The sequence below is a fragment of the Orcinus orca genome, chromosome 4 (assembly GCF_937001465.1).
Source record: "Orcinus orca chromosome 4, mOrcOrc1.1, whole genome shotgun sequence".
NCBI lineage: Eukaryota > Metazoa > Chordata > Mammalia > Artiodactyla > Delphinidae > Orcinus > Orcinus orca.
In genome coordinates this window covers 27,304,303-27,326,948 of record NC_064562.1, presented here as the reverse complement: position 1 = coordinate 27,326,948, position 22,646 = coordinate 27,304,303, and the positions used below count along the sequence as shown (strand labels likewise).

The 22,646-nt window shown below is 45.6% G+C and overlaps 1 protein-coding gene across 6 annotated transcripts in view; it reads left to right on the top strand.

The window, feature by feature from the left end:
• Positions 1–4,968, top strand: part of SLC10A7 (solute carrier family 10 member 7) — a 251,725-nt gene extending 246,757 nt beyond the window's left edge. For all 6 annotated transcript variants that reach the window (XM_049708816.1, XM_033402782.2, XM_049708817.1 and 3 more), the window contains 2 exons: positions 1,115–1,260; positions 3,710–4,968. In XM_049708816.1, coding sequence (XP_049564773.1) covers positions 1,115–1,260; positions 3,710–3,739 — 176 coding nt within the window. In that variant the 3' untranslated portion in view covers positions 3,740–4,968. The remainder of the gene's footprint in view (positions 1–1,114; positions 1,261–3,709) is intronic.
• The last annotated feature ends 17,678 nt before the right edge of the window (positions 4,969–22,646 follow it).

Below are 22,646 nucleotides of genomic sequence, written 5' to 3'. Positions count from 1 at the left end.
AAAGAAGACATACAGATGGCCAAGAGGCACATGAAAAGCTGCTCAACATCACTAATTATTAGAGAAATGCAAATCAAAACTACATGAGGTATCACCTCACACCAGTTAGAATGGGCATCATCAGAAAATCTACAAACAACAAATGCTGGAGAGGGTGTGGAGAAAAGGGAACCCTCTTGCACTGTTGGTGGGAATGTAAATTGGTGCAGCCACTATGGAGAGCAGTACGGAGGTTCCCTAAAATACTACAAATAGAACTACCATATGACCCAGCAATCCCACTACTGGGCATATACCCAGAGAAAACCATAATTCAAAAAGACACATGCAGCCCAATGTTCATTGCAGCACTATTTACAATAGCCAGATCATGGAAGCAACCTAAATGCCCATCAGCAGACGAATGGATAAAGAAGATGTGGCACATATATACAATGGAATATTACTCAGCCATAAAAAGCAATGAAATTGGGTCATTTATTGATATGTGGTTGGATCTAGAGACTGTCATACAGAGTGAAGTAAGTCAGAAAGAGAAAAACAAATATCGTATATTAATGCATATCTGTGGAACCTAGAAAAATGGTACAGATGAACCAGTTTACAGGGCAGAAATTGAGACACGGATGTAGAGAACAAGCGTATGGACACCAAGGGGGGAAAGCGGTGGGGGTGGGTGGGTGGTGGTGTGATGAATTGGGAGATTGGGATTGACATGTATACACTGATGTGTATAAAATTGATGACTAATAAGGACCTGCTATATAAAAAAATAAATAAAATTTAAAAATTAAAAAAAAAAAGAAACTCTATTCCCCACTCTCTTCTCTCCTCTCCTTGTTAGACAGGCTGCTAACTTGCAGTGAGAGTTACTGCTGCCCTTGAACCGACCACCTTTTCAGTTTTAATCTGTTCTAGATAGAGCTTGGAGGTTTACACAGTGAAAGGAAGATGGAAAGATTTGGTGAGTCGTTCCAGACCTTCCCTTTTTAGTTCTGTGAATATACACAAGGGAAAGGCGGTGCAATCCGAAGTCCAGTTTTAATGGCGTATGTCTTTAGTTTGATGACAGACTGAATTTGCCTCTAGGTTTTCTGTCTTCTTTGTTCATCAGGGATTCCAATGCTGAAGATCGTGTTTGCAGGCCATGAGTACCTCTCTTTAATATCCGTCCCCTTGCTGATCTACCACCCGGTGCAGATCCTTCTGGGAAGTGTGTTGGTGCCAACAATAAAGTCTTGGATGGTGTCAAGGCAGAAGGTGAGACTCTAGAAGAATCTTATTTGGATCCAAGTCACATTGAAATGCTATTTCTGAATCTTAGCTGTTCACATGCTTTAACTTTTGCACATATAACCTTGTTCTCAAGTACACATTCTCTTAACTAAATACGGTAATAATGACGCATTAATCCAATTCAATTTGAACAAGAGGATTGAGGGCTAATTGTTCTATATTGTTATAACAGCACGATGATACTTAGAAGGTAGTTTTTAAAAGCCCTTTTTAATTTGCTCCTATCGAAGGGCATATTGCAGTGGATTAAAGTTTCAGTAAATATACTCAAAATATATGTGCCCCACTGCTCGGGTGCCCACCATCTTTGCCCACCTGATCATTTGTACGTGTCCTGATTTCACATGCCTTTCTAAATATGATAGCACCTGGATTTATCCAGAGCGTCTACTTTATTTTTAATTTTCCAGACACATAATAACTTCTTTGTACTATGCGTTTGGGAATTAAAAAATAAAATTTCAGTAGCAAAGGAGGCCACACAAGGACATCAGTTTCACCACACTTGGCTCAGAAGTCATGTTACTTATTTGATATTTGTGGATTTGATTTTCTAAATTATCAGCCAAAATAAAATAAACGGAGTGACTCATACAAAATACAGAGGCAGCACATACCACGGAAGTGCCCGTAGAGCTGGCTTCTTCCTTCTTCCTAGTGGCTCAGACTTTGCAAGACTGCTTTCGCCTGCTGTCAAGGTGGCAAGGAGATAGCCAGTGACAGAGCACCGTGTGTCATGTTCTTAGTGTCCTGAAAATGGGACAGCCCCACTACAGCCTGTTAAGCTCTGTGTTATGCTAAGCACGTGCCAGCCTTTACCAGGTTCGGAGCGTGGGCCCTTGAGCCATCCTGCCAGCTCTGCCACCTTACCCCCGTGTGACCCTGGCCATGTTACTTCACGTCTGTGTACCTCAGTCTCTGCCACACTAAGACTCATGATAACATCTACTCTTTAGAGTTGTGGAGGATTACGTGGCAGGTATTTGACAAAAGCTATCTGATATAATCTCTGTTATCATCACTGATGTTCCTTATTTTCTACAACACTGTTTGTAGCAGGCTCTGCTATCCCCATTGAACACATAGGAACTAGGCCCAGAGAGTTGAGCAACTTGCCCAGGGTTGTGGGGGTGGGTTTACTCAGTGCTAGACTTAGGACTTGAACCCTGGTCTATGTGTCCCCCAAAATCTTTCCCCTACACCACAACGATGCTCCAAACAGAAATACAAGATTGCTTTTGTTTAATTTTTGGTACTGAAGTACAGTTAATTTACAATGTTGCGTTAGTTTCAAGTGTACAGCAAAGTGATTGTTATATATGTAAGAATATATATAAGAATAAAAATATATAGGAATATATATATATTCTTTTTCAGATTCTTTTCCATTATAGGTTATTACAAGATATTGAGTATAGTTCCCTGTGCTGTACAGTAGGTCCTTGTTGTTTATCCATTTTATATATAGGAGTGTGTATATGTTAATCCCAGACTCTCCTAATTTATCTCTCCCCCCCCACCCCCAAGATTGATTTTAGAAGGAGAGCCCTAGGTCCCCAGAATCCTGCCTGGGAAGGTAGCCCTCCAGCACCTTCCCTCCTCTTGTAATTGAACAAAAGGTTAGCAAACACCATTCTGTGCTGGGGACCACTCCAGGCTGGGGTCTTCCCACTCAGAATTGGTACAGGAGCAGTTTAGTAATTTTCTTTCTTTTACTATTTATCCCCTTTGAAAACTTCATTTGTATATATGCTCGTGTTTAACAATGTGTATATGCATGATAGACCAGAATTTATACATATAAATTTTGACAAAGAATGAAGAAAATTATTTGAAAATCCTAATACTCCATCAATAATACACAGTCATAGTGAACAGCAAATTAATCAGAATGAAGTTTTCTTCTAAATGTTTAAAAGCTCTGGGATTTATCCTGCAGAGTAACAGAAGCATTTCCAAAAGGGAGACTAAACTGGACGCTGTTCATTTTTCCCTTCACACAGAAACCACTCCAAACCAGGGGGCCACTGGCTAATGTAGAATAATCCAGAAGGCTTAGAATATTTAGCTATTCCCACCTGGCCACAAAAACAAAGTGTCCATCGTAAGGGTATCCTTGAGTGTCTCCTCTGCTTTACAGACAATACTGACTGAGACCCACAGGCACCATCTAACGCACAGCAGACGGGATGAATAGCCATGCCGGGCGTGGGGGAGGTGCCAGATTCTGCAGGCCAGTGAGGTGGGCGGGTGAATTTATTTGGATCCAGGGGTTTGGATCCTGGGTTATATAATGCTATCTAGGCGGGCCTCTTTTTCCTTCTCGTAGCATAAATTATCTGGTGTTAATTGATGCTCTCACGTTGCTCGTGGATACCGTCCAACTCTGATGTCATGTTTTCCTTTCTCGTAGGGAGTGAAGTTGACAAGGCCAACGGTATAAGGAAGGAGGTGGTCTTTCCGCAGCAATGTATATACGTACAGGGTTGTACATACAAACAGTTCTGAAGACATGTATTTGTGAACGTTGCTTCAATGCATATTTTATTTTTTTACACAAAAAAATATAACTGTTTAAGTGCCTTAAAATGGATTTGACGAGAGCGTTATTTCCAAAACCTACTTTGTTGGTTACTGCCAGGGGTGGTTCAGTATTTTGGAGTTGTTCTTTGTTTTTTTTTTTCTCCTAACACAGGAAACAGTCATCATAAGTGACAAAAAGCAAACACGTTTTCATCGTACCACCTTCTGTGCAATACAGCTCTCTACTAGCTACTGTACTATTTGGAATGAGGTCACACCATCAGGAAGGCTCTTCTCATGACAGTGAAAATTTCCAAAGTCTTATTCACGGATACTTTGATTTCCCTTGTGATTCTTTTTTTCTGCAACTGTGACATGCCTCTTCCTTATCAACTCAGCAGGGGTCATAGATTGAATAGATGCTGAAAAGCATAAGTCATCTGCATTTCTTGACATCAGTTTTTAAGACATTCCTTCAAATAGTTTCCACTCAGAAATTCCTCAGTTCCATTACAAGAGATTGTGGTGTTCTATGTCTTAAATTTATTATAAGCTGCTTCAAAGAAAGGGCCTGATGTTTGAGTTATGAGTCAAAGTACGTGCAGTTTTCAGATAAACTGCAGGATTTGGGTTTCAGGATTCTTAAAATTATATTTCAAATGTTTTTCGTTTTTCTTCCATTATTTCTTTCTTACCTGTTTTCCAGCACACTTGCAAACTCATAACAACCAAATGTGAGACCCAAAAACATTACAATTAGTTCGAGAGCAGCAACAATTAATGATGGATTATTTCACATTCCACAACGGAGACCAAAATGTGTTTCCTGTTACACAGATGTGCTGGGCACAAATTTCCTCTTTTAGCCAGAAGAAGCCTGTTACATCTTTAAATTAAGCACACTTAAGGCATTTGAGACAAGTTATTAATGAGAATTTCCTTGGCAGATTTGACAAATGTTTGCAACATTTAAAAAAAATTAAATCACATTGCTCTTACAAATAAATGAAAATATAAAGGTCATAGAGGCAAACAAATGTGACATATACACATTCTGTCTAGCGAGATGGAAAGAAAAATAGACACAGAAGATGCAAAACCATTCGTCAACCAAAATATTAAGTAAAATTAGCTCCCAGTTGGGCATCAGCCTGCCATGGAGTATCCAATATTTGCTTCTACTATGTCTGGAAGAGCTTTCACGACCCGAATAGAGAAAAAAGCAATGTATAGAAATAAGGGAACACTTTTTCTGTTGCCTGCACACCATTCTGTCACATCCTCTCTACGTGTCTTTTCGTGATTTGACAGGTGATATTGACATCATGAGTCACACCGTATCTTCAGCAGCTGTTTTGTTGTTTTATCAACAACAAAAAATCATTCCTTAGAAACTCACCATGTTTACCAGTATGGTAAATTTACATTATTGTTACTACCAGCTCTCATCTTGTGTTACTTCTGACTCATTTCAATGTCACTGAACCTCATAAATTTCATAAGAGTTAGCCTGGGTGTGAGTTTTAAGGCTAATGCCAGACCCTGCAAAAAGCTATGCTAAATAGGCTGTTGGGCAAGAATTCCTATTGTCAAGAATTTCACTTGTGTCTAAAACTACAGTAATTCTGCTTGATACTTTTGATGCTTACATATGGAGCACAGAAAGGTTTTCATGTTTTGTTCCCGCAAGCTTCGTTGAATTTCAGAGTGAATGGAATTGTCTGTCTGACCTATCATAACAATCTTCTCCCTAGCATTAGAATACTGATTTTTTTCCCCCAACTTATCTACCTCTATTATCTAACACCTATAGTAGGTGTGACTATGGGATAAAATTCAACTGAAAATGATATAACATTTTACCTTTTGCTTTAAAAAAAACTGTGTTCTTTTTTCACATAATCTTCTTTCCGTAGTGAATTTTGGTGGCTTTATTGATGTGTATACCTATTTCTTTTTTTACACAAATGCTGGGCATATTTTTCCATAAAGGACAAAAAAATAAAATCAAAATCTATTTTTAATTCATGATTATTGGGGTTTAATTATTCATATCTTAAAATATGTTGTTATATCTATGCACTATCTCTTTTATGCATTTGTTTTGTCTGAATGTATTTATGAAAGAAATACGTTAGATTATATTTATGTTTGCTTGTTTTTCCACCTGGAGTTTTGTTAATGGTTGTTATGAAATTTGATTTTTTAAATGGATGAGAATGTTCATCTTTTCATGTGCTCTTTTCTAAGTTTTAAAATTTTGTGGGTTCTTCCTTTTATTCTTCCCTCTTCTGGTTAAAACTAACACACCCCTGGCTAATGTTCAGTGTTTGTTTATGCTAAATACCAAATTTTTTCAAAAGGATCGGTAAAGTAATGAAATGGATTATTTATGATGAATGGAAGATGGACATAATTCTATGATTAAACAAAGATGTTTCAGAAATCACAAGAGAACCTGCGGCTTATTTTTAACCTGATTTCAGATATACACTCATAATGCCTTCCAAGTATCTGTAGATTTCTTTTAATTCATTCCAATCCTCTTATACTATTTGTGGTTAGCTGGACATAAGTTTCATAGGCTTCCCAGGTATCCATCTCAATACCTCACCATGCCATAACGTTAAAATCCAGAACCAGCCCTTGCTGGTTAGAGATTTTCTCAGCATCAGGGTTGAGGACCAAAAGAGAAACATATCCAACAGAAGGGACAGAACATAGGTGATCTGCGTTTTAGCCACCTTGTCAATTTTTTCAGGGATAGAAATATGAACCCTTAGAATTCAGAATGCCTTTTCCAAACCCCGAGTTTCTTCGTGGGTACATTCCCTTTTGTAGAATTCCATACCTTCGTGTTCTCATTTTGCTGTCTTGACTTAGCAAGCCTCTTCTCCCTGGAAGGCTGACAGAAATGTCACCTCATCCAGGAAGCTTTCCTGCTCCCCCAGTCAGTTCTAGACTTACTCCCTGTGACGTGCCTTTAGAACAAGTCCCTCAAGTCTTCCAAAACCTTTGCTTGTCTAATCATCACTTTACATTTCTGTCTCCTCCAATGTGGTCCTCATTTGTTTTCCTCCTGTGCCTAGCACAGTGCCTGACTCAGATTAATAACCAGAAAAAAAAAAAAAACCCAAAAAACCATTTTCCAAACTGTGATCTTAATAGGTAAGACATGAACCTTCATAATTATGAAAGCTCTTCCCTACGTATAGATCATTACTCAGTTACAAGAAAAACTGATTTTTTTTTTGCTACTATTCCTAGCTAGCCTGAGGGAAACTGTGAAGCCACATTGCGCTGCTGAGAGAAATGCGTGGCTTCATAACTGTGTAAATACTAGCTCTCCAAGTTGAAGCTGCAGATGTGATATGCAAATAACTTTCATCTTTTATATTTTGACAGAACAATAAACCCTCAATAATTCAGGCTAAATCAGCTTGGGTTGATCTGAATTAGTGAATACTTTATATGCATAAAAAATAAAGTGTTTTCCGTATCGGAATTCTGACATACTTATTATAAAGACTAGATACAAATTATTATGATTATCATCATATTATTGGTTTATGTAGGTACATACAAAGGGTCTTATAAGAGTACTCTCTCTAGCAAAGCAGCTAATCTTATTTACACTATAGAACAGTTTCTCAAATGTGAGTAAAATACTAACCTCATGTAAAGGGAAAACAATTTTTCATAGACCCTGGAGAACTTGTCTACGGAGCCAATGATGAGAAACTGTATTAAACATTAAACGTCACTCTAACGATCGGTTGGTGCCAATGTGCTTGTAAACACAGGTGCAGACGAGCACTGAAGTCGCAGGGCTGAGCTGAGTCACAGGGGGTCACCCAGAAGATGCCCACAGGCCTCTCCAGACCCCCTTCCTCCACCGAGCTCTCCAGCATCTCAGACTCCACCACCCACACATGGAATTCCATTCCAGTTCCTTGATTTCTACCAAAGTCTGGACACACTGAGTTTGGGGGGGATAGAGAAACTTAAACTGGAACGTTAGGAAAAAAATGGAATGTTAGACATCCTGTTCCCACCAATCTCCCAGCCACCCTCCCACCTGGAATTTCTCACTGACCGCCCCTCCCCGTAACCCCATCTACCTGCCCTGTTACCAGCTCTTTCTCTCCCCAACCCCCAAGTTCACAGAAGTTCAGCCACCTCTTTGTTCATTCTCTGACTTCCTGAACTTGCCCTGGGGCCAATGGCTATATAACCTAACAGAAACTTCCTCATTTCCACTTTCCTCTCATTTCGCCAACTGGGCGTTGGAATGAGGCAACATGAGGATTCGCGTATGTTCTGGATGAGCTGTAGCCCGAACGTCGGGGAGGAGATGGAAAAGGAGCTGTGACTTCTCTCTGCACTAGCAAAACAGGCAAAGTTTGTGAATGGGTAATTTATACAAAATGGATAATAGACATATTTTTAAATATTCAGTCTTACCAGAGATCAGGGAAATATACGTTTAAATGAGATACTGTTTTTCACCTATGAGATTGACAAAAAGTTGAAAGTTTGATAATATTCAAATATTGATAAGGGTTTGGGGAGAGGGACCTCATGCGCTTCTAGTTGGAACATAAATGGGGATGGAATTTTCTGGAGGGCTATTTAGCTGTACCATTGAAAGTTTAAATATATGTGTTCTTCAGCCCAGCTCTTTGGCTTCTGTGAATCCAGAAATAGATAAGTGCCCTAGAATCTACTGACAAGGACATTTCAGAACATTGATAAGGCTGAAAGGCCACCCAAATTCCCCAACTCAAGGAAGTGTTTAAACACTCAATGGTATGCTCTTATCGTAGAACATTATTTAGGCATTAAAAGAAATGACGGTCACTGCGTAATAACGATACATTGTTGAGTAGGAAGAAGAATAAATTTCAGGGAAGAATATGCATTTTGTCATACTATTTTTATATATCCTATTTTTTCATTAGTTAAAATATATGTTACATATGTGTAGGGACACTCCATACATAAAAAATGTTTAGAGGTATACTTTTAAGTAACATTACTGAGCTTTTCCTTTGGGCCTGGTACTATTTCACGCCCTGTACATTATTTCATCTAACCCCCTCAACAACTGTATGAGGTAGGTGGTATTACCCCATTTTACAGATGAGAAACTGAGTCCCAGACTAAGTGGCTTTCAAGGCCACAAAATTAAGAAGTGGGCGCATTTTAACCACGCTTAGACTACTTAACAGTGATGATTCCTAGGACCAGGAATGCAGAGGTGTTCTTACTTTTAATTGTACCTTTTCTTTTAATCACACTTTGGAAGAGTTCTAACAAGCATAAAGCACAAACTGGGGCTACTTCTGCTACTTCTTGAGCGAACGGCGTAATTCATTTCTGAACCGTGGCACACTTGTCAAGCAAAACCTTTTTCGGTTGAGAAAGATGGGCCTCTAGGCACATCCTAGGGGGGTAAGGGCCGGACAAGGGAATCTGACTGTCCCATGCATTGAGGTGAGAGGAATTTTGAGTCGGAGTCAACAGCATGGGAAAGGGGGCTGAGAGGTCCAAAGACTGGAAGAAGAGGAACCAGAGAGGAAGTGGGCCAAAGAGAAAAGACAGTCCAGTGGGAAATGTGTGATGGCCTAAGTGATAGTGGTGGTGGTGGTTAATTATCATATCATCATTTTTATCTTTTGCCAGCTTTATTGAGGTATAATTGACAAATAAAATTGTAAGCTATCTAAAGTGTACAAGTGATGATCCAATATACACATACATTGTGAAAGTATTCCCACGATTAATGAACACACCCTTCACCTCACACAGTTACTTGTGTGTGTGTGAGCATGCTTAATACAGTCTCTTAGCGAATTTCAATTATATGATACAGTTCTCACCTACAGTCACCACGATGTCCATCAGATCCTCAGACCTTATTCTTCTTATAACTGAAAGTTTGTACCCTTTTACCAACCTCTTCTCATTCCCACACCCCCAGCCCCTGGCAACCACTATTCTACTCTCTGCTTCTATGAGTTCTACTTTTTTCTTTGTAAGATTCCACATATAAGTGATACCGTGCAGTGTTTGTCTGTCTCTTTCTGGTTTATTTCACTTAGCATAACGCCCACCAGGTTCATCTGTGTTGTCACAAATGGCCGGATTTCCTTCTTTTTAAAGGCTGAATAATATTTCATTGTGTATATATACCACATTTTCTTCATCCATTCATCTGTCGATGGCCACTTAGGGGCATTGTCAGAGGCACCACGTGTGAGACGGTGAGAGCAGTGGGTCCCAGGGTAGGAAGTTGCCGTAAACATTTAGCGGTGGATGAGCTCTAGCTACGTTGGCAAAACCAGCCCGGGAGGCCGCACTGACAGCAGTGCTCTCAGTGAACACCTAGCATCAGGGTCAAGAATGCCCACTAGGGATCCCAAGTCAATGTCGTCGTAAGGATTTCTAGTCTGGAATAGCCAGTAACAAGGGAACGACCCATGTCTAGGGCTGAGGCCAAGACTTGTTTCCTCCGTGTGTGGTCTTTTCCTATCAGTAGACTCCGAGGCCTGGCATGTGTCAGAAACCCTAGGCTCCTTCCTGCCAATGCTCTGGAATTTCTGAGTCGTGGGGCTTTTGAGTCACTCCAGTGAAGAGAAAACAACACCCTTTATGAAAACCTTGGTTGCAGAGTTCAGGTAGAGTTCAGAATCATTGCTAGTTTCTAGAATGTTAGAATATGAGAAAATAAGATCTTGCAGGGAGCACGTAGTTTCCAAGGTGCAGAAGAGTCTACTCAGTGGTGAGCAGTGTGGACTCTGGAATCAGGAAAGTCTGAGTTCAAATCCCAGCTCCACCATGTAAGCGTTGTGAGGCTTGCACTCTTTTTCGTCTTGGTTTCCTTATCTGTACATCGCCGATAATAAGGGTACATATCCTCTTAGGAATGTTGAAATAATTAAACGAAAAACTGGAATAAAGAACCTAGTATCGACCTGGGGGGCAGAGGGATTTTCACACCTTGGCTACTGTGAGTAATGCTGCAGTGAACACGGAGGAACAGGTATCTGTGCGTAGGCTGGAGTCGGCTTGTATCATCTCCTGAGAGCCAGTCGAGGGCATCCTTTCCCGATGCCAACTCAGGAACAGCTTGCTGGTAGCTTGAAATTGGCAAGGGTGGGACTGTTTACACCCCAGAAATTGGCAAGTACCACAGATCAGAGCACTGAATATTAGTTATGGCTGTTGCAATCCCCCAGTCCATCTGAATACATATTAATTTATATTTAGATGTAATGGTTTGAGAATGAATTCCATGTTCTGTGGGAAGCATTCTACGCCCCCCAAGATTTCCAGGAGTTTCCATTTTTATCATCTCATGCACAGAATTCCTGCTTGTGACTTGGTGTCTGTATTACTGGAATGTTCTTTTTCTCCCCTATATAACTTCCTTGTGGATGTTGAAACTTTTACTTCATTTTCCTCCAAATGAACAAACATATCTGCTGGAAAAGCAGATTTGTACTAAAAATTTGTTTGTTTGTTGAGGGGTGATGGGCAGCAGGTGCTTTAAAACTGCAGAAACAGCCACTGTGAAGAACAGTATGGTGGTTCCTCAAGAAATTAAAAATAGAACTACCATATGATCCAGTAATTCCACTTGCAGTTATATATCCAAATGAAACAAAATCACTAACTCAAACAGATACCTGTCCCTCCGTGTTCACTGCAGCATTACTCACAGTAGCCAAGGTGTGAAAATCCCTCTGCCGCCCAGGTCGATACTAGCTTCTTTATTCCAGTTTTTCATTTAATTATTTCAACATTCTTAAGAGGATATGTACCCTTATTATCGGCGATGTACAGATAAGGAAACCAAGACGAAAAAGAGTGCAAGCCTCACAGCGCTTACATGGTGGAGCTGGGATTTGAACTCAGACTTTCCCGATTCCAGAGTCCACACTGCTCACCACTAAGTAGACTCTTCTGCACCTCGGAAACGACGTGCTCCCTGCAAGATCTTATTTTCTCATATTCCAAAATTCTAGAAACTAGCTAGCAATGATTCTGAACTCTACCTGAACTCTGCAACCAAGGTTTTCATAAAGGGTGTTGTTTTCTCTTCACTGGAGTGACTCAAAAGCCCCACGACTCAGAAATTCCAGAGCATTGGCAGGAAGGAGCCTAGGGTTTCTGACACATGCCAGGCCTCGGAGTCCACTGATAGGAAAAGACCACACACGGAGGAAACAAGTCTTGGCCTCAGCCCTAGACATGGGTCGTTCCCTTGTTACTGGCTATTCCAGACTAGAAATCCTTACGACGACATTGACTTGGGATCCCTAGTGGGCATTCTTGACCCTGATGCTAGGTGTTCACTGAGAGCACTGCTGTCAGTGCAGCCTCCCGGGCTGGTTTTGCCAATGTAGCTAGAGCTCATCCACCGCTAAATGTTTACGGCAACTTCCTACCCTGGGACCCACTGCTCTCACCGTCTCACACGTGGTGCCTCTGACAATGCCCCTTCCCCTCAGCAGCCGCCCCAGCTCCAGAGAGCACCTCTGTACCTGTGCACGTTGAAGACGGGGCAGGATACCATCTGCATCACTTCTCTGCTCATGAAGCCAAAGTGAAAAGCATGTAATGCCACAGGTTTTTTATTAGGAATGAATGAGAGAATCCTTGCAAATGGCTTGTCACAGTGTCTGGCACTTTGTAAGAACCCAGTCAGTGACAGCTATTGTTATGGTTCCACAGGGATGGGCCCTGGGTAAACCGTATCGGATGTATGGGGTCAGCTGTCAGGGTCTATTCTGCTTGACTTCTAATCTATGCAAAAAATCTATTAGGCAGTCATTAAATGTCACCAATTAAGTCAGGACCTGACCAGGGCATGAGTGCCTACTTCATCAGTTGATGAAGACACCTGACTCTGAATTGTAAGACGACTGCAGCCATCCCTGGCCTCCAGCAGGAATTGAAAGGCCTTTCCAGCCCACCATTGCTGCTTGGGTCTTGCCTTTTTCTACTTACTCCAAAGAACTCCAAGCAGAAATTTTGCCCAACTCCCCAAAAAGCACTGAGTCTGGCTGAGAACCACCTGATAATGCAGCTGACAGAGCTGCCCTATACGGACACTGATTTGCTAACGCCCGGCTGATCTGAGGTCCGACTGTACAGCTGCTCTAGGGCTGTCCCCCTATGACCACAGTCCTCTTGGACAGCCACTCAGTTCCACCTCTTCAGGTGCCCCCGTGGCCCTGGAGCATCTGGGTTTCCCGTTCACAGGCCCCCTTTCCACTCACACCTTTAATATTGACATTTCCAGGCATCCTGGTCTCCGATCTTTCTTCCCACCCCCCCCCCCATGCACTCCCCCTGGGAGCCTGTGGGCCACTCCCGCAGCGCCAGCTACCACTGTAACTTAGCCAGAGCTCCCAGTCCTATAGCCCTGAGTTCACATTTCCAATTGTGTTTGGAGACCACCCCTCCCCGCCACCCCCCCACCCCCACCCCGGGCATCCTGAAGGCACTCCTGGCCCTGAAGGAAAAGTCAGTAACATCTTTCCTTACACACTATCCTCCACAACCAGCTTCCTGGCTTGTCACAGCAACCAGGCCTGGGGTCCTCCCCTCAGCCTTCGCATTTCACTTTTCATATTCAGCTAATCACCAAATTCCCTTGATTCTATCTGCCAAACCTCTCCTTAATCTCAACTGTCTTGTCCACTGGGCTGCTGTCATTTACTATTCTTTTTTCCTCCAGTAAAGCCTTCTCCAATCCAGGAAGCCCTTGCTGACATTTCTCAGTCACCTACCAGGTGCTGGGTGCTCTGCTCAATGCTTTACCTGAACGATCCCATTTAATCCTTATGAAGATGTTTTATATTGGTGTCATTATTCCCATTCTACAGACTAGAAAGTGGAGGCCCCAAGAGAGAAAATGTCAGATGCCCTAGCTTATAAGTGGCAAAGCCTGGCTGCCCACCTGGGCGCTGACCTGGCCAGCACCTGTGCTTCCCTCCCCCTCTGCAATGTTGACTCCTGACCTGTGGGCTCCAGCCGTGTCCCCTACACCCTCTACCCCTACAGTGAGACACGGCCCTTGGTTTTCACATGTGTACTGAATTTCTTCTTTTGCTTATTGATTACCCATCAGATTGTGCCAAATCACTTTTGTCCACATGCCTCTCTCCCTCTAAATGATTCCTTCCTTCAATGGGGACCTTGTCTTGTTTATCTTTGCAACCCTGATAACTAGAAGAATGCTTGCCGGATAGCAGGAATCTCAATAAATGTTTGTTGAACGATGGGTTGGCCCTTACTGTCCCCCAGGTTGCTTTTCTGATTCTGGAGGAGACATCTTCAGATGATAAAACTATTTTTGGAGAGTGGCATGTGACTCGATTATCATTCAGTGAATGGGAATCATCATGTTAATCAACCTATGAATGCTCCTGAAAGGACTTTTTTTGTTGTCATGAAAACTACCAGCAAAAAAGAAAAAAAAAAATGATGACAATGTTGACCTCAGAGTAGTTGAGGCCCAGAGCATCTAGGCCTCAGTACCCCTCAGATGTACATTTCTTGCTGTAGCCTTTGCTGTGGAGGCTAGCTCTATATGCGTGCAAAGGTCCTGAGGTCAGTATCAGGCACCCAGCCTGGGAAGAGCACGTGGCTTTCGGGCCCAGGCTAATCAAGATGGCCCCGCCCCTCTGCCCTCCAACTGCCTTCCATCTCATGGCCCCCCAGGACAGAAATGCACCCCTGCTTGCCCTCCTGGGACTTGAACCGCTCAGCCCCAAATGCTAAGTTAGGATCCAACCAAAACTCAACTGGATGAGGAGAACGCAGGAGCAGAGGAACAGAGAGCACAGGGCCAGGCAGAGGCAGGCCAGTTATTGCATAGGGAGCCCTGCATCGGGGCCTTTTACCTCTGGGTCACTGGTTCAAATCCAGCCAGGCCTCGCCTGGCAGAAGATCATTAGCAGCTCTGTGTCAGGCTGCTTGACAGATGGAAAATGAGCTTCTGTCACCAACCAGCAGGCAAGTGTCCACATCACACTTGGCCCTAAGCAGCCCTGGACTCTGTGGAGACGGAGGAGAAGTCAGGCGACAGGCCCCCGGCTCTGGCAGGCCTCTGAGGCCAGGCCAGCCCACGTCTCAGCAACCTCCGCTCGGGGGCCCTGATGGCTCTCTCGTCTCACCCCCTTCCTGAGCACCTTATTAATCTAGGTTTGTCTTTTCCCTCTGAGGCCATTGTGTTAGCAAGTAGTCAGAAGTAATGGGACAACTGAGAAAATCTGATTCTGCAGCATCAGAAGAAGAGCGGTCAAAATCACAACAGAAAAATCCCTAAAAGACATTTTTATCCTTGTCTGCTGCACGATGCAGGGCTGGGCGGCTGAATGCGTCCCCGAAAGCTGTGAGTTACAGGGCAGGGTAGGCAGGGACAGTGGCTTCACCACCAGCTCTCTGGCTGAGGGGCACGGGGGACAATCCTCTCTAAGGGTGTTTTATCTTCGCCTCTCTCCTTCCCTCATAGAACTATCTAAGCCACCAGCCTAAAAGCATCTGAAGCTAAGAAAGACCCTTCCTCCCTTTCTGGGCACAGACAGGCCCTGCCAGACTCTCGGGAGACAGTCTATGGAACGCCCACAGACTGGACTCTCCTCACCACCAAGGGGGAGGAAGTCCCACCCACCCTGGATTGTTCTGGCAAATGCACAGTGCGGTCTGACTCGCTGCAAACTTCTAAACCCCTCCTCTTCGCCGGGTGGTGAAACCTGCGGCACCGAGCATCCCCGGTCTGGGCCTCGGAGAGTTTCCTTGTCCGAGCTCCACTTCCTCTAACCCCTCCAGGACGGTGCAGTGTGGCCCCTCTTGGGTCATCCCAGGAGCGCCCAGTCCTCCCAAGACTCTGGGGCTCTGAATACAAGGCGCCCTCTTGGGCTGTTGAGGAACATCCTCGCCAGTTCGCCGTCCGCATCCCCTTGGCCGGCAGGGGGCAGACCGCACCCACCGCCCCTTCTGTCGACCCGCGGCGGCCGCAGCGCAGGGGATGGGCCTGGAGGATGCGAACCATGGGTCCCGCGCCTCCGCAGCTCACCTGGCTTTGGGAAACCCGGCCAAGGTGTGTGGAGGAACCTTCTGAGCCACCTGTAAGAGCCACGAACCAGGAAATCCACTGCCACATTTCTGTGCCCGGAGAAACCCATTACCTCCTTCTCTCTGGGTCCCTCCAGCCCTGCTTGTTAGGACGGGAGCCTGTGGTTCCTAGACCTGAGCCTGACCTCACCCTTTAGATGAATCGAGAAAAGACCAGAGTCCGGGACCACTCGCAGCAGGCCAGAGCCTCTGCTCTCCCTTCTCTCACTCCCCCATCCTCCTATCCAACCCCTCTCACGGGGTTCTGAAGCAGAAAGTAGCCCCCAGGTTCCCAATTTGCGTTTTCATTCTGTTGCTACGCTTTCAGACACCTCGGTATTATCAAATGGAGACTGTTTTTATCAAATGGTGTCTGTTTCTGTTCACGGGTATCAACAGTTTTAATATAGATTCCCGGCTGCATCCGAATCTGGGGGGCGGGGGGAATCCATCTGTATGCGCAGTCACTGTTACAGCATATGGTGTTACTCGCCCTGACAAACTGGACAGGAGCTGGTTTTCAAAGCTGCACGAGTGCTTTGTGTGAGTGTGTGTGTGTGTGTGTGCTCGCACGCGTGCACCTGTGTGTTTAGTTATAAACTAATACGTGCTCACGGAAAGAAGTCCAGAATGGAGTCAAGGGAAAGTCGATCTGCCGAGCACACTTTGGGAACCACTGCCCAGAGCCCTTCTGTGGTCTTTGCCTCTCTTTCTCTACCGCCCTAGCCCTTAGGCCACAGGGGAGCTCTTCAGGAGTCACTGCGGCCACCTTGCTTCTTGAGAACCCTAAGGCTACTTTCAGGTGCAGCCTCCCTCCAGACAGAGGAACTAGAGAGCAGGAAGCCTGCAGCGCAAACCTCTGGACAGAGAGAAGCCATCTGAGGATTGCTGTCCGTCCCTGTGGGATTGCACAGATGAGGCCAAGGTCAGCGGGGGGACGGCCAAGGAGTGGATGGATGCCTGCCTTCCTGCCTGGAGGACCCTGGAGCAAGCTGCGGTCTTGGGCACCAGGCCTACCCTGATCGACCCGGGATGCCCCGAGGAAGGGGCACCCCCTGCTGGCTCCGCCCAGATGGACAGGAGCTCTGGCTACGGGGAAGATGCCCACGTGGACAAAGGAAGCAGCTGCCTTTGTACTTCTCCCCCCCTTCTCTAGCTGTGCTTCTGGAAGAATGAGGAACGGTTCATTCTGGAAAAATGGAACGGTTCCAAGGAAGTCAAAGACTTGCCTTGACATTTGGAGAGCCTGGTTTTTGAGGAAGAGCAAGAAGCAGCGGCCGGTTCGGCGCATGCTCAGTAAAACGTTACAGCTGAAACTGAACTGCCTCTGCCCCGGGCTCTGTACCGCTGCTGTGTGTCCTTGCTCCTCCCTGAGTTTAGTTTCCGTCTGTGAAATGGGATGTTGATGGTAATACCCACCTCACAGAGCTGATTCCAGGATGAAATGAGGTGTCAACTCTAAAAGGTGACAGAAACGTCAGGGATGGGAAAGTTGAGTGCTGTGTATCAAATATGCTCCAGAATTAAATTAGAGCGGCTAAAAATCAGTCCCAATGTCTTCACTGACATTCTTCTATTCATTGAGTATGAACTTTAAGCTGGAAGAATAATCTCCTGTCCTCCACCCCTACCCCACCAGTGGAACTCAGTGAAGCTATTTTCTTTTTGGGTGGGAAAAAATAATTTTTTTTTTCTAAATTGGGCTGTGTGCAGAATAAAGGCCGCCCACCACGGCCCGGACAGCCCAGGCTGCACAAGATGTGCACAGCGTCCTCCCAGCACCGGGGCTTGCTCTTATTTACACTTATTTACATATCAAGCCAGATCTCCATGGCTGCCTGCCCGGAAGCCCTATTTTTAATTGTTTGACGCTCCAGCCACCCCTCTGACCCTTCCTGGCGCTTTTCTGAGGATTTCTGGCCACCGCTGGCTCGTGAGGGAAGGCCCCCAACCAAACCAGAGGCCCCCAAATTCAGCATCTTTAAGCCCCTTTCCAAGGGGATTCTCCAGGCAGGCCAGGGGTGGCCCCCTACGGCGTGGAGGGGATTTGGGCCGTGGCCCGAGGGTGGAGGGACGAGCGGGGTTGGTCAGCGGCATCCCATGTGGACAAAAGGACAGAAGACAAGGGTAGCAGCTGCCTGTGGGCTCTCCAGCTTCCTTCTCTAGCTGTGCTTCTGGAAGAATCAGGAACAGTTCCAACGGAAAGCAAAGGGCTTGCCCTGAAATTTAGACTGGGCTGCCGGTGGGTTTTTTTCCCCCTTCTTTTTACAAACAGCATTTCCTAGACAGAGCAATAAAATATATATTTATAAATATTTTCCAAGAGTGCCCTCTAGTGGAAATCTGAAGGCAGTGGCACGTTTTACAAAGTGAAGGGACTTGGCTCCCAAACTCCTGAATAAAAATAAAGCACCTTCCACCCAGACCTTCTTCACACGTGACCTGAAAACAGATCCAGTTTCTTCCACGAGTCCATAAAATGTCACATGGTCTTGATTGGAAATGAAGGCTGCCTGAAGTCTTTAAAAGGAAATGGTGCTCCACTTTTAGAACTGGAAATTACACACAGTGTTCAGGAACTTTCCGTGCAGGGAAGTGTGTGGAAGGGGACAATGGGAGAGATCCCTGGGTTGTATTCCTAGGCTGCGCCTGGGTTGCTGGCCGACGGCTTTTATTTTGGCTGCGGAGGCAGCCAAGGCTGCAGTGACGTCCAGCCGCAAAGGCCACACACACTGCTGGGTTTTTACCTTGGAGGATGTGGGACAATGAGTCATTTGTGCCTCTTCCTGGCCAAGGTCAGCTTTCCCACTGGAACCAAGCAGCCTGGCGCAGAGCCCGAGCCGTCTGGAGCCTTCCACTGGTGCCGAGCCCAGGAGTGGGTGTGGCCCCCCGCCCGCTCCCCCCAGAGGGTCCCAGTTCAGGCTCCGAGGCAGCCCTTGTCCACGTCATAAAACCCCATTCACGCGGCTCAGTTTAGCATGAAGGGCCCCCTGGCGGAGGCCTGAGGAAATCGCCGGCCCTAAAGAAGGCTTCCCTGGCAGAATTTTGTGCGGAGGAAACTCAAAGGGCTTCTGACCATTCCCATTCCCTTTCTGGTCCGCTTTCCAGAGTCCATGAACTTTTCTCCGTTTGGATGGATTCCAATTCACCTTGCAACCATTGCTACCACGAGTAGTAATAAAATAGCTGCCGTTCCTTCCTTCCCCCATTCAAGAAGCGTATTTGAGCACCTCCTGGGCACCAGGCACTCTGTTCTAGACTCAGACCACCCAGACAGACAAGGTCCTGATCTCATGAAAATTACAGTATAATTTGGAGGTAGATGATACACAAGCAAATATATCATTTTGAGGCTCTGAAGGAAACCAAGAGAGTGTCATGAATAACTGGGGGGTCGCGAGATTGAGCGTTGGGGCAGACTGCTCTGAGAAGGTTACGTTAAGCATCTATTATGGGCCAGCTGTTTGCTGTGTTAGAGGTTAAGGATACAAAGATAAAAAGACGATGTCATCTGTACCTTCAAAGAGCTCAGAGCGCAATGGTGAAATAATAATTCCATAGGATCCAAACGGGGAGATTTCACCATAGCCCTAAGATCTATTGCTCAAGATAAATCTGCCCGGTAAATCGTGTCATCCTCATTTTATAGATGTGTAGGTCTGAAAGGACTGGCCAGACGTCGTCGAGGTCATCAGTAGCACTGTCAAGTTTGGAATTGAGGCCCGTCTTACTCCCAAATAGTGTCTATCTTTCTTTCCCTATGCCCTGTTTCTTGGAAATGGGGAGGGGAACGATGAGATCCCAACGTCTCTCCCAGCCCGCAGGTTTCGAATGGGCATCCCGCACTGTCGGAAGTGGGTTCACAGTACGCGGCTCCCTGTCTCCCAGCATCTGCTGCAGGACTCCCGCGAGAGTAGAGGAAGGACCCAGACCATACACTGGTTCTAGCTCCAGTCCAACGTGTTGCTTCTCTGGCTCTTGACAGTGGTACACAAGTCTGGCCGTTGATGTCAGACTCCCTCGACCTCGGTCCTGCAGAGATGCTGAGGAGATGCTCTTCCACAAAACTAACTCAGATCCAAGTCCACACCCGGGGACCCTCCTTAGCTTCCCTTCACGAGGCTTCTCTCATCCAGCAGCCAAAGGGACAGGTTTCCTGCCTCGGAGTGAAAAGGTCACTCAAAACTTCTGCCGAACTCATCACTGACTGGACCTTAAGCAGGAAGAGGAAGGAAGAAAAGTCCACCGGAAATGACCCTTGTCTATTCCTCAGTTGCTGGTGGGGAAAGATTAATGGCCCACAGCGGGCTGCCTGCCGATGGTGGCGTGATGGTTTGAGCCTCTTCTCTGAAAGCCATGTTGTCACACCAGGGCTCCTGGGAGAAGAGAGGAAGACAACTGGGCCAACTCCTTGGGTGGTAGTGTTGTTGGTTTGCTGTCAACTAAACAACCCACACCCAGAGTCCAACATCTGTGCGTCTGCTTGCACTGACACAACAAGAGACAAACGTGCCCCGAGACCATGGCTCTTGGAGGGCTGGGAGGTAACTCCTCTGCGCAGATGCCCTGCATGGCCTAATTATATGCCTTGTTTCTATTACAGAAATGCCGTGCTTTACCCGCTATCCTTTCATGTAGTAAATCTATATTCAGTTTCTACTCTGTGCCAGGCACTGTGCTAGAGGCCAGAGGATACAGCAGAACATAAACACACAAGAGTTTGTGGAGTTTATATCCATCAGAATCTAAAGCAGCAGTTCTCAGCCCTGGCAGCCCATCGGAGTCACCTGGAAAGCTTTAAAAAATACGGACGTGGGCCCTACTCCTAAGAAGTCTGATTTAATTGGACTGGGATCCTGATGTCAGTGTTTATGTCTGAAGGATTTGGGTCCAGATGGGAGAGCCTCTGAGGGTCTGCGGAGACGTGTCTAGTCTTCCCAATTGTGCAGCGAATCAGCCTCCCTCCTGGGTTACTTGTAAAGCTGGACCTTTCCCCTGCTGCCAGGCTGTGGGAGGGGAAAGCAATGACACACTCGGGCTCTGTGTCTCTTCCAGAACTTCACTACCTCTGTGTGTTTTACTTCTATTTCTTAGTTTCCCACATCGGGAGTCTCTTCTTCGGAAACTAGGACCTTGCCAGTTCGGGTCCTGAATCTGGATTCAGAGATGCACAAGCCTTTGCCTTCTATCACCCCGGGCTGCAAGTCAACTGCCTCTGACTTTTCCCCTTCTCACTGACTTCCTTTTCTTTGTTGCTTGATTCCGATCTCTTTTTGTCTCCACCTCTTAGATCCGGGAGCCTTCTCAGTTTGCTTTATGGCTCCGGTAGATAGCAGGGACCCATGCCCGGGGCTGAAGGACCTTTCCCCTCCTTCAGCCCTTTCTTCTCTAATCTCCTGCAGTATCTCTCTCTTTTCCATCCTCACCATGTTCCACCCCCAGATCTGTCCCCCTCTCCTGCCCCAGCTTCTCTAAACACCTCTGTCGCTGGGGCATAATTCCTGCAGGAGACAGGAGAGGAAGCCTCTGGGGGTGGAAATTAGACGTTGTGAAACTCTCACCGTCTTCCCCATGCCCGGCAGACACCAGACCTGGACAGCGCCCCCTCCACAAGCATTGAAGAGAAAGAACAAAATATATGTGTTTGTTTCATTGTTTAACATCAAGAAGACTTGATTTTCAACCCCAGAGGGTCTGGGCAAGCAGAGACTCAGCTTCATCCGAGGGCTCGGGCTTACATCATGTCCTACAAATAATAATCATCATAACATAATAGTACTAATGCTTGTGCTACATTTGGAGCTTGAAATGATCAGTGACATTTCCCCTGATGAGGTTAAACAGCCCGGCTCTCGGGGCCGCACATTTGCATAATAAAGATCAGAAGTCACCGCCTTCTACAGCTCTCCTGGCACCAGCCTCCTGTCCTTGATGCAGGGACGCCACAACCACCTCCTAATGGACTCCCATCTGTGGTCCTGTGCTGTGATTCTAATCTTCGGCTTGCAAGTGAAATGTCAGGGTTTTTTTTTTTTTGTCTGCGAGAACAACAAATTATGTCTCTAAATGAGAAGATGCCGACTGTAATGGATAATACAATCTGAAAACGCAGAGGCAACGTCTGTGACCCGTGACGCTAACCTGGCAAGCTGTAGTCTATTTTTCTAGCCTATCAGATGATAGGAAAACATCACTTTAGGTATAATAATTAATCATTAGTCAAAGTGGATCGCCCCATTGGTTCCTTGCCTCTCGGACAACCCTGCCTGGCCTGACTATAAATCAAGAAAACACACTCTTTAACATCCAATGGATTGTATCTCCAGGCAGCTTCTTTCCTCGACGAAGTAACTAACAAAACCCTTGGCGGAAACCGTCTCTGACCAGCTGATGGGGGGAAGATTCTCCCAAGGGTCTCTTGGAAGCAAGGAAAATGCAGAAGCCCAGAGGAAGGGAGGCACTGAGTTCAAGATGGCGTCTGTAAACCAGAGAAACATCTTAAAGTGGTGTCTCTTAGCTGGGCAGTGGATGGGGACAGCCAGCACCTTCCCTATCTGGGCCTATTGGTCTCTTTTCCCTCCGTTATGTCTCCTCCCCTTGTAATAAGGGAGAATCTTTTGTATTCTATTACAAGTTAATCACTAAAGGGATGTTGCCTATAAGATTAAATTGTACATAATGGCCCATCTCTGGGAACC